We start from the raw sequence: 11780 nt of genomic DNA on the forward strand, positions 1-11780 counted from the left end.
GCTTGCATTGCATGATCGCGTGCTTGTGATGGTCAACATATGGGCCTTAGAACTCTATCAACTGCTCCAATATTTGTATGTTTGCTCTAATGTGATGTCTGTCCATCCGGGGGGTGGGGGCTCCCCGCGGGACACTAGAGTATCGCTTACTAGTGTAGACATGGTGTCTAGATTAGCTAAGAGTTGATGGATGTCAAATATACCCACAGTTTGTAGAGGTAGCCGATAGGTGGTGACAGCCCTGTTCGAGCCCTAGTAATCCTCAACATTCAGTATGGGGGGTAGGAGGTGCATAAAGCCACCGGGGTGTACGGGCTCCTCCCGTTGCTTCGATAGCGGTCGCCCTGTTGTGTAGTTTAATCTCTGACGATCTAACCATAAGATGACATAGATATAGCTAGCCTAGCACAGTTGACTCGAGCTCTAACTTCTACCTTGCTCCCGGCCTAAAGCATCTTTTCATTTCTTTTATTTATCTAGAGGGTACTTTGTGTGTGTGTCACACTACCTCCTACCATGTTATCTATCTTACCCCTGTTTATGCAAGAGAATATCCAATCTAGATAAAGTTCATCAACTAGTCTATATCTCTTCATTCACCACTTTCCCTGCGGAAATATAAATGACACCTCGATATACTCCCGGGTAAAATGCTACAGCGGTATTCCATGCGCTTTTTGATTTATTCGTGGTTCATGAAATACCTGCCACCCCAATTGGCGTCTGCGGGCGTCATTGTTGTTTTCCCGGTGGTGACGCTGGTAGGCGCCAACACTGCTTCAATATCAATCCCCACTGCCCTGAGTGTACCAAATATTTCATCCTTTATCTCTGGTTTCAGTCGGTCGGGATCCACAGCATATGACCGTTTCTTTTTCTTCCACAAGCCTTTATGTTCTTTGCCGAAAGCTTGCTTCCAACCCTTTGAACTAGACACTCCACGCACGTAACAGGTGTGCTCTGTCATATCAATGGCAGTGGAGAGGATGTAATGTTATCTTACACCGCTCTCATGATCCTTCAGCTCGATCACCCGGTCGGCCAACCTCTTGGTACTGTCGCTACTCCAGGTGATTTCCCCGTTGGATGGTTTTGGAGCAGCCCTGGCCCTTAAATATGGTGCTGATCGCCCAAGAAACTGTTTCCAAGGGTTCTCTGACCCCGCCTCCTCCATTTCCTTATCCTCTTTGCTTCACCTCCCCTTCTATTTCCTAGCGAGGCGATGGTTGTCCGTGATCCTAGCACGAAGGTTCTTGAAGTGCTCCGAGGTGGCAGTCTTGACGAACATCTCCCAGTCTCAACGATCCAAGTGCTTGTGCAGCTCGAAGGGCTCTGTACCTTCATTGGCAAAATTTCGTACCATAGTGGACTTGAAGTTCCTGTGGAGCTTGGCGATTGACTTGCATGCCACACCTATGACACGATTCATGGTATCGAACAAGCCCTGTCGCGCGGGCTCATCCAAATCCTCAAAGTGGACATTGATTCCAACCCTTTACCGTGTGATTAATCCACAGATCAGTCGCCAGCGTTTCAGTCCATCATCATTTGTTGGGAACTCGTCACTGTCGAAGCCTATGACTTTGATGATGTCACGATGTGTTTCTGTGTTCTTGGCTTCCTATGTTGAGACGTGCTACATGCACCTGTATGTGCAGACACTTCTTATCGATCCACCACTAGGTCACGTTGTGCATTTGAATCTGAGGATCTAGTTTCCAACATGTCTGCTTGCACTGAGCCTGCAAAAATAGGCAGCAAATTAAACCAAAATGATCCAATTAAATAGGCAGCAAAACTACCACGTCATCATTTGCAGAAAGATCCAATAAAACCAAAATGATCCAAAAATACATACAAAATGATCTCAAACATAAAAGATCAGCAGCACTTGCTTGCCAACTCTCAAAAATATAACATAGAAAGGCATCAGAAGTGGGAGAGATATGTTTGGATTAAACAACAATCCATTTGCCAATCCGATATCACTCTAAAAAATTCATGAAGACCTCAGCCTCAAAAGGCAGAAGCAGATGCCACACTCCAGAGAGTGTACATGGCATCTATTTCATGCCTTTTGAGGCTGACCTGTTCATGGCAAGTACACAGTACCTTATAAGAACAATCTACTTTCATATGTACTCAATCTCTCAATTTTATTTGGCAAAGGTGGCAATGAGTGATTCACTATCAATAATCCATGAAGACCTCGGCCTCAAAGGGCAGAAACATATGTTGGGACTAAAGCCTCTATTGATTCTGGGTTCAACAATAGCCGGGACAAATATAAATGATCAAAAACCCTTTTTCTGTAGTAGTGTGTGCAGTTTTATTTGATAGCATGGCTCCCTCCCGGCTCCCCCCCCCTCCACCTCCTCTCGCTCCCCTACCCTTGCTGGTCCCCACTGCTACCGCTCGTCGGAGGCCAATATAGAAATATCTTTGCCCTTACAAACACAAGTCCATGATGATTCTACTCTTGTCATCATTATTTACTGTTGTCGTTCACATTGCAAAAGTTAGAAAAAGTTAACTTGATTGATTTTTTATGGCTATTGTCGTGTTTTCACCGTCAAACATCCGTCTAGCTCTTGCTGCTCTAACTCTTTTGGATGTGCAGGTTTAGACTTTGCAATCTACTCATCCCTCTTTTGGATGGGGAGGGAGATGGAGGAGGCTAAGGGGAGAAAGAGAGGTGTTAGGGTTTCTGGTGAGAGGGATTTTATATCATAGAGGTGCGATCAGAACCATCGGATCAGTGATGGACGGTCAGAAATAGTTGGACCATTTGGACAGAAACGGACCTGGTTTCATTCATTCTCTACTTAACGTTTTTCTTTTTCATTTTATTGCACCATTTTGAATAACACACAAAAATAATTATCTTATATATACACCAATACATCCTTATATGTAGAGAGTTCCCAAAATAGAGTTGATTAAATAAGTGTCCGCCTTGCTGCACGATTGGAATGGGGTTCGATGCCTCGGGCTCAAGCGACTCGTGTTAGATTGATCTCCTCACGACTTGGCCCAGAGGCCGAGTCGGGCCTTGATCCGTGCCCTGAGAATGTCTCAATGGCACAACCCAAAGGTTTTGTCGTGGAAGAAAAAGAAAGAATGGGATGCCACCTAAAGAAATCCATTTATGGACTAAAGCAAGCCTCCAGACAATAGTATTTAAAGTTTGATGAAACCATAAAAAATTTTGGGTTCAAAGAAAATGAGGAGGACAATTGTATTTATGCAGAGTTCAAGAATGCTCAAGTATGTACTCGCCCTGACTTAGCTTTTGTTACCAGGGTACTTGGTAGATTTCAAAATAATCTGATTCTCTGCAAGTAGAGGGTTATTCAGACTCAGACTTTGTGGGAGATATAGATGCTAGAAAATCTACGTTAGGTTATGTATTCACTCTTGCAGGTGGAGCTATATCATGGAAAAGCTCCAAACAGATGGTTATTGCATCATCTACGATGTATGCAGAGTTTGTGGCATGTTATGAGGCCTCGGAACAGGTTAAATGGCTAAAGAAAATTATACCCGGTTTGAAAGTGATTGATAGCATAAAGGGGCCACTAAAGATGTACTGCGACAATGAGCCCGCGGTATTTTATGCTCACAACAACAAGTCAAGTGGTGCTGTCAAACACATTGACATTAAGTTTAATGTTGTTAAAGAGCAAATCTAGGATCATATCGTTAGTCTTGAGCATGTGAGCACAAAGAAAATGTTAGCGGATCCGCTCACAAAAGGCCTCCCACCCAATGTGTTCAGAGAACATTTAGCCGGCATGGGTTTTAAGGGAAAGTCTACGATTCCTGGACAATAAGGGCCAAAAAGTCAAGTTTCTATTCCAAGTAGAAAGGTGCGTTGTGGCTGTTAATCCAATGGTATTAACCTTTGTGACGAGGCATGCTCTATGCATTGATCTATGATGGGATGGAATGTGAGTAGTAAGAAAGTAAGTTGAGATAAGGGGGATAATGTTAGATTGATCTCCTCCCGACTTGGCCCAAAGGCCGAGTCCGGCCTTGATCCGCGCCCTGATCAGGGGCGCACAGCCAAACCATGGCTGGTGAGCCCCTGTCGCGCAGCGCTATAAAGAGGAGGTGGGGGCCGCGGGGGCATGCACGCCGAAATTCGCCGTGCCCCTCTCTAAACCCACCTACAACCCTAATCCGATCTGGGGAGCGTTGTGAGCGACGGGAAGCGCCGCCGCCCTTGCGCGTCATCGACCTCGTCCACGACTCCAGCCGACCACCGCGCCCCATTGCACCGACCTCTCCATCGCCATGGCCAACAATGCCGAGGCCTCCGGATCGGGGTCTGGTCTGCTACTTCTACACCTCTCTCTAGTTCTTGTTCCCAGATGTAAAGACTCATGTTGTTTTACTCAAGTCAATAAAGTTTACCCAATAGATCTATGCCTAGTCAATCCGTAAGAACTTAACAACTGCACTCCCTCGCTTTGGTCCCCAGCTTGATCCACATTATGACATTATTAGTGCCTTGATGTTCGTGTTGGAGAACATCATCTTTGCTATATATTCACTGAGGACGTAGGTATGGCTGGGCAAAAAACCCGATACCCGAAGCCCGAATCCGAAAAACCCGAGCCCGGACTCTAAAAACTCGAGCCCGAAAAACCCGAACCCTAATACGGGTTTCAGCCCACAGTACCCGAAATTAATACGGGTATTTCGGGTTTTGGGCCACGGTACCCGAAATACCCGATTTACCCGAAAAAATGGTCAGCCCAATAGCCCAAATAAATTGCAGCCCAGCCCACCACCAACAGTCCAACACCGAGCGTCAAGCCTAACCCTAACCCCACGCCGTGCGCCCAGGCCCCAGACGGCCAGACCCAGACGCGACTCGACAGACGCCCCGACCCCGCGCCGCGCCGCCGCCCCCCACGCTAGCCCCAGCCGCCCACCGCGCCACCGCCCGCCGCCACCGGCACCACCTTCCGCGTGCGCCTGCGCCTGCGCGAGCGGCCGAGCGTGCAGGCCCCCGAGCCCGAGGCGGCCTCTTCCTCTTCTTATCCCCGGTGACCTCGGCTTCCTGTCCACACGACGGCGCCGCCCTTCCACTCCGCCTCGCACCTCCACGCAACGGCGTCGCCCCTCCACTCCTCCTCGCACCTCCACGCAACGGCGCCGCCCCTCCGATCCGCCTTTGCCTTCGCTGGATCCGGCGAACCGCGTGTCCTCTGCTTCCACCTCTTTGCCGTCGTCGTCCACCACTGGGGTCATCGAGTTCGCCACTCGCCGCATCCACGTCGAGGACAAGGTCGTCAAAGCCCAGATCTGGGACACCGCTGGCTAGGAAAGGTACGCGCCCCAGATCCGTCTGAGCTCTGCGAGGCTCATCGATCCCCTTCCTCCTATATGATCTCCGATTGGTCCGTCCGTTAGCAATTGGTTGGTCTGCATCGTATGGATCTCTGTAGCTTAACTTGGTCAGTGACCCCTAGTTGCCAATACGATTCCAAGTAATGCCTCAATAAGAAGCTGCTCGATCTCCGGCCGGTCTATGTATGCACGTACGTGTTTTGTAATTTATATGTCCGCGTGTGTGTGTGCTGCTGCTGCGGCTGAGGCCAGTGTGTTTCTTGATTGTTGCATTGCGCCCTTAGCTAAATCAATCAATATATATATGTGCACTTGCTAGTCGTGAATTTTACATATATAAGCTTTTCCAAGTATATGTAAACTCATCATGTACTACATACTACTTCCTTCTATATATCCATCTGATTCCAAGTAATGCTGATGTTCTTCCTTGTCGCTTTCAACATCTGATTCCAAGTTCTATAAATGCTAATGTTCATGTCCCCGATAGTGATCAATTTCATGTGCTGGCATCTTAGTTTCTAGGATTGATTGAACTGTTCTTATCAAAAATTATATAGTGCCAAGTGTGCTTAACATACTTCTGAATTATGCCATGCATATTTAAGTTTCAGTAAACTTTTCACTACTGCTATATGCCTATATGTCTATTCAGAAGTCTGATTTAAATGCCTCTCTATTCAGCGACGGCCGACGGCCAGCAGGGGCAAGGGGCTTCTCTAGCCGGGAAGACGACCGAAGAACGGCAGCAACAACGGAGGAATCTTGCAACGTATGTCATTCGCTTCCACAGTTACACTCTGAAATCTGAATGCATAGCTTAAGGATAGGAATCAGTCACGACTTTTGAACTGCAGTGTCTTGATGAACTCACTGAAATCAGTGCTCTTTGTCTTTCAGATGCCTGAAACTGAAGATAACATTGAGATTGAGACACAATCAATGAAGATGCCTGGGTGGTTTGGACTTTGGTGCCTGGAGGCGCAGCTTCATCTTCATGGGAGTCATGTTTATCTCTGTTGGGTGCTTCAAAACTATATTTATTAATTGTGATATTTGAAGTGTAAACTGTCAGTTTGGTCATGTACTGGTAGTGTTGTTTATCTCTGAACATGTATACTAGCGACTGGGCATGTTTATTCAGTTACTCAGTTTGGTCATTCAGAGTTCAACAATTCGGGTAGTTCGGGTAACCCGAACCCGAAGTTTTCGGGTACCCGAATTGTCGGGTTCTGGTTTTTGTCAGCGAATTTCGGGTTCTATTTTTCAAAACCCAAAATTTTCAAAACCCGAAATACCACCCGAACTTTTCGGGTAACCTGAACGCCCAGCCATAGACGTAGGCATTGTAGGGAGCACCGGGTTTAAACCAGACTTCAAATTCCGGCCAAAGTCGCTAAGTCGGGCAAAATGAAAACTACGTGAAGTTCCACCACTGAGCGAGACGAGAAGAGAAGAGGAAATATGATCAGCTAGCGCAAATACGCATGTGCACTGGAAATAGAAAGATCCATGCAGAGAGACACATGTATGTAGCAGACAATTTGGATAACCCTGAAATGGAAAAACCCCTAATCCGTACAAGATTTCCATCTGAATGAAAACTTACAAAATGTTATAAAGTATAAAAAGTTGTACACATTAAGCAAGGAAATTCTTAAGCCACAGGTCACCAGCCGAAGTTGGTGTAAAACATCAGGCTACAGCAAGCATATTTAGCATTTGTTCAATCATGGTTCATCAGTTCATGATTATCACTAGCTAAAGAAAACATAATTTTACAAGTTTTCTCCTACACAGCTAGTGTCAGAGCCTCACGTTGGACATTAGAGAAACTACGATATTACGAGTACCCAAAAGGATTACCAATGGTGCGCAGCTAGCAGTCCTGTAAGGATGGCAATCCCTTTTCAAGAGGAAGTTAATAATATGGTTGGACATCAACTTCTCATGCATGGCGCTGTCATCATTTTTCTTCTCATTTGCAGGATCAGAGTGGCTGAAGCCTTTGTGTGGCATATTATGTTCTCGGACCAGTTGTTGCATTTGCACAGTACCTAAAATAGTAGTGCTTCTGCAAATCTCGCGATTGTGATATTTTAGATTTTGCGGACGCTATATCCAACTTCTTCTGTTTTCAAGTCCTCATTCCAGTTCACAAACTCTAACCCTCCAAACTGTACTTGCTTAATACCAACATGACTGTAGAAAATCAAACATAAACAGGATGAGATTCTATTGTTCCGCACAGGAATATGATAATAAATTGTTTATAACATGATCGAATACAGTAAGCAGTGTCATCTTGGAAGACAAATCCTCAAAATAATCTAAAGAAGGCATTAAGAGCCAGCTGATATACTGTTTTCCAAGAGTAACAACAGTTTTTCAAGTCATGATACCTAACAAAAAAAGTGCTGGTTCCTCCCTAATGGCATGCAATGCTTTTAGGCCCTGTTTGGGACTGAGTTTGCTTAGCTTATAAGCACAAAAAGCAAAATAATCCTGCCGAACGCTTGGCGTTCGACTCGCTTCAGCCCACCGCCCGCAACGGCAAAATGCAGAAAGTGAACTACACGCAGCAAAATCGCAGAAGCGACTCCTTCACCGCATATGACTTATAAGCCACGCGATTTTGTCACTCGCGGTCCCAAACAGGCCCTTAGATAGCCCCACAAGCAAAACAAAATGCCCAAATACAGGAACGGCTTTTGAGCAAGAATTACATTCACACTCCATTAACATCACTTTCCAAATCAGTAGTTACTACTAAAAAGTTCAGTTTGTTTCGCCTCAAAAGGGAAGAAAGGTTCAGTTTGTTCCTCCTCCAAAGAGAAGAAATGTGTAAATGTCATATTCATGTATTCCTGTGGGATGGATTGCAGAGGATTCAAAAAAAAAAACTCCAGTGAGAGAAAGACTGCCCCCATGTATTTCACTAAGAAGAACTCAGCCAGAGCCCAGGCGAGAAAAGGTCATGAAAGTGGTCCCCCTCATACGTGTGTAGAGAACTCAAGCTATGCCACATCCACGGATTCAACTTTTAGGGGGTGCAAAACAGAAAATCAGAGGGAAATATAAACATACAAGTGCACCATATGTTAGAAACCAGATCCTGATGAGCAGAAAATCACATTGTACATGGTAAATTACCAAAATATTGACCATTCAAATGTCTGGTTCTTACTCTGAACTTATGGTTGTTAAGGCATTAAGCAGGATGTCCAAAAGCAATGGCTCATGAATACCAATGTCCACCCTGTGTAACATAAGATGAACGTAAACAGTCATGGGTGATATCAGTGTGATTATAACTTGAAAAGGTGTATATATTTGCAATATTCTCGGTCTGGAACAAAAAATTGTCAGAAAGAAGCTGATTGGCTAAAGAGGAAATATGGAGCGTAACCAAATGTGTCTGAGCAAAATGGTATCAGTGTTTCAGACTTTCAGTACATGGTGTAAAAACATAAAATTGCATAGAAAGAGTTACAGGTTTCTAGAAAACCATACAATTGCAATGCACTAGTCTTAAATGGTAGACATTATTTTTTCAGTCAAAGTGGTCCAGCAGGCTTATTGCACCATGAATTCCCAAATCACATAAAAATGATCTGTCATGATTAAACCCACATTGATTGAATTTATGTCATGAGTTCTCTGTTTGCATGTTATGGTATTTTTCATAAGTTTGCGAATACAAATAGTTAATGTTTGTAACCCAGAATGATGTGAGAGCAGATGGTACTAATCAACAATTAGAAGACCAGGAAACGAAGCAGCATCCTTGTTCATTAAGTTATGATACACATGGCAACATAAAAAGGTTACAGTCTACAGTTTGTGAAGGCTGCTTAGAAGAAAAATAGTACATAATAGTACATACCATACTCGTGCTAGATTATCTTGAATCTCAAGATCACCAATGTTGTAAAAGGATGTCGGAGTGACGTTAGCTCCTTCAAGAGCATCATAAGTTGGCCTTTTGCAATCTAAAGGCAACTGCGACAACTGTAAAACAAACAAATATTTTTTATGTCCCATTGCACAAAGCATAGAAGCATTGTTCTTAAGGCGTTAAGGCGAGGCACGGCGAGCGACCCCGTCGGCATGGCGAGGCGACGCCTAGGCGGACGCCTAGGCGAGCAAGGTGACGCCTTATAGCAGCAGGATGTAGGGAGAAAAAGAAAAAAAGAGAAGGAAGGAGAAGGGAGAAAAGGAAAAAGAATAAGAGAAAGGAGACAACTTGGCCCAGCCCACTAAAAGCCCAAGCACCACCCCACATCCCCACCAGGCCTGACCTAGCTCCCCTCTCCCGAACACTCTCAAACGCGCCCACCCTTCGCTCGCGAGTCACTGCCGGCGGCGGCGGCTGCCTTCCGCTCCGCTCCCTCCTCGCCCTCGCCCTCTCCCTCCTTCTCCCTCCCTCACCGGAGCTAGCAGGAAGCTTCCCCCTCCTCTCCCTCTCCCTTCTCCCTCCCTCAAGTTCTCCAGATGAGCCGCTACCTGCTGGATCGGCGCCAGCCGCCAGAGCCAGCAGGGAAGCCTTCCCTTCCTCTCCCTTCTCCCTCCCTTCCTCACGCTCTCCAGATGGCTGCTGTCCGTCGGATCGACGCCAGAGCTAGCAGGAAGCTGTTTCTCCTCTTCCTCCCCCTTCTCCCTCCCTCCCTCTCTCACTTTGCTGCTGTTATGGTAAGGCGTCCATGGACACCCAGCATTTTTTTTCGCCTGGACGACTAGGCGACGCCTTAAGAACCATGCATAGAAGTTCGATAAAGCATTTAAGCTACCAATTTTTTGAAGAAAAGAACAGAGGTCAGTTACTCAGTTTTTTACATTCTTATATGTCCCTTTTTGCTAATAGCAGGGTTATGCTATCCTGACTAGAATCATCCACTTTGTTTCCTTATTATATGTGAAGGACATGACAAGATAAAAGAAGGTTGTCAAAAATAACATTACAAAAGTGACAAGTACATCCAGTGCAGCAAATTGACCTGCATATTCATAGAATTGCAGCCACCAAGGCGCCCAACTATATGCCAAGAACGTAGAGCCTGCAAGCATGATAAAAAAAGGCAAGTTGCAACATCTTGAATCAATATGTGTATAGTTCTGATACATACTATGTTTTCTTTATAGTATGATCAATACTTCCCTTTGGTGAAAAAAATTGAGAGCAAGAACTCACATCAGAAATTAAGGTAGCATCTTTCGGCAACAGAGCATTGTAGAACTCGAACCATATATATGAATTGGAGAAGTCAAATCTAGAACAGGAAACAAGCACAAATCCAAATCCATTAAGCAAATAAGGAAGATCACCACATGGGTGTTGATTATCAAGTTTTGCTCCAACATTGGTCATTATAAGGCACTTGAGATTCAAACTTTGTTACTTGTAAGTTGTAACAAATAGTCGATCCAACAACACAGATTTTGTGACACAAGAGTGACAATGTTGGGTTTGCACTTGGAAGTGTTCTCATAAGATCATGATTTGTAGTTATAGACAATAATATATTGTCAGAATTAACATTAAAAGTTTTTTTTAGCAGAATTAACATTAAAAGTTAGGAGGCCAATTTTGTAAAGGAACATTTGGAGACTGATGATCAGGTCGAACTGCACACTATAAACGAGCAAGCTAAGCTAATTGAATTTTGGACACATCTGGCAGCATCGGAGAAGCACATTTACTTGTTGAAGACGACCTTCATGGGATTGGGCGAGCCGGACTTGGCCTGCACGATCTTGTGGCGCTTCTTCCTTATCCTCTCCTCCATCTGCAAAACGGCACAAGCCACCAAACGAACACTAAATTATTCAGCCGAAAATCAGACGGGAAAGCCATTCATTCTTCAGGACCGAGAGGGAGAAGGGAGAAGAGAAGGCAGGGGACACCGACGCGGGTCTGGGCCTTCTTGGGGTCGTCGAAGTAATCCCCCATAATGTCCCCAATCTCGGGGTCATGGTCGTATTCCTCCTCCTCTCCGCCACCGCCGCCGCCCTCCCACCTTGGGAAGCCTTCGTCCTGGAGCTCCGCTTCGTACTCGTCGTCGCCCTCCGCGGCGGCTGACGCGCTCGCCGCCTCCCCCGCCCCCGCCCCCGAAGCGCACCGTCGCGCGACGAGGCGAGGCGCGTGACTGACTCGAGCCGGGAAGGGAGCCGGAAGGCGCGCGCTTGAGCTCGGGGCTGCTGCTGCGGGTAGGAGAGGCGGCGGCGGGTAGGCGGCCAGGTAGCCGCCGAGGAGCGCTGGGAGCATGTCCTTCTGTCGGGGAACTATGCAGCGCGCGCGCGCGCTGCTTGCTAGCCGCGGGGGCGCACCGGCGAGTCGTCGGCGTCGAGGCTTGGCTTAGCAGCAGTGTAGCAGTAACTGCTGTGGATGGGGCAGCAGAACAGAAGGGACGAGGGAGCGGGAT

The 11780-nt window shown here is 46.2% G+C and overlaps 1 protein-coding gene and 1 long non-coding RNA gene across 2 annotated transcripts; one reads left to right on the forward strand and one right to left on the reverse strand.

The window, feature by feature from the left end:
• The first annotated feature begins 4834 nt into the window (after positions 1 to 4834).
• On the forward strand, positions 4835 to 6518 carry LOC120709554. The gene is made up of 3 exons (XR_005689729.1): positions 4835 to 5337; positions 6043 to 6130; positions 6259 to 6518. It is a non-coding gene; the product is annotated as an uncharacterized LOC120709554 (long non-coding RNA).
• A 373-nt stretch (positions 6519 to 6891) lies between these two features.
• Positions 6892 to 11775, reverse strand: LOC120709556. Its single transcript, XM_039995220.1, has 7 exons — positions 11267 to 11775; positions 11059 to 11144; positions 10550 to 10628; positions 10356 to 10415; positions 9245 to 9369; positions 8546 to 8617; positions 6892 to 7560 (listed from the first exon to the last, which is right to left on the reverse strand). The coding sequence occupies exons 1-7, from the start codon at positions 11621 to 11623 to the stop codon at positions 7458 to 7460; spliced, it is 882 nt and encodes a 293-aa protein (XP_039851154.1). The 5' UTR covers positions 11624 to 11775; the 3' UTR covers positions 6892 to 7457.
• Positions 11776 to 11780: the final 5 nt, after the last annotated feature.

The sequence above is a fragment of the Panicum virgatum genome, chromosome 5K (genome assembly GCF_016808335.1).
Source record: "Panicum virgatum strain AP13 chromosome 5K, P.virgatum_v5, whole genome shotgun sequence".
Lineage (NCBI taxonomy): Eukaryota > Viridiplantae > Streptophyta > Magnoliopsida > Poales > Poaceae > Panicum > Panicum virgatum.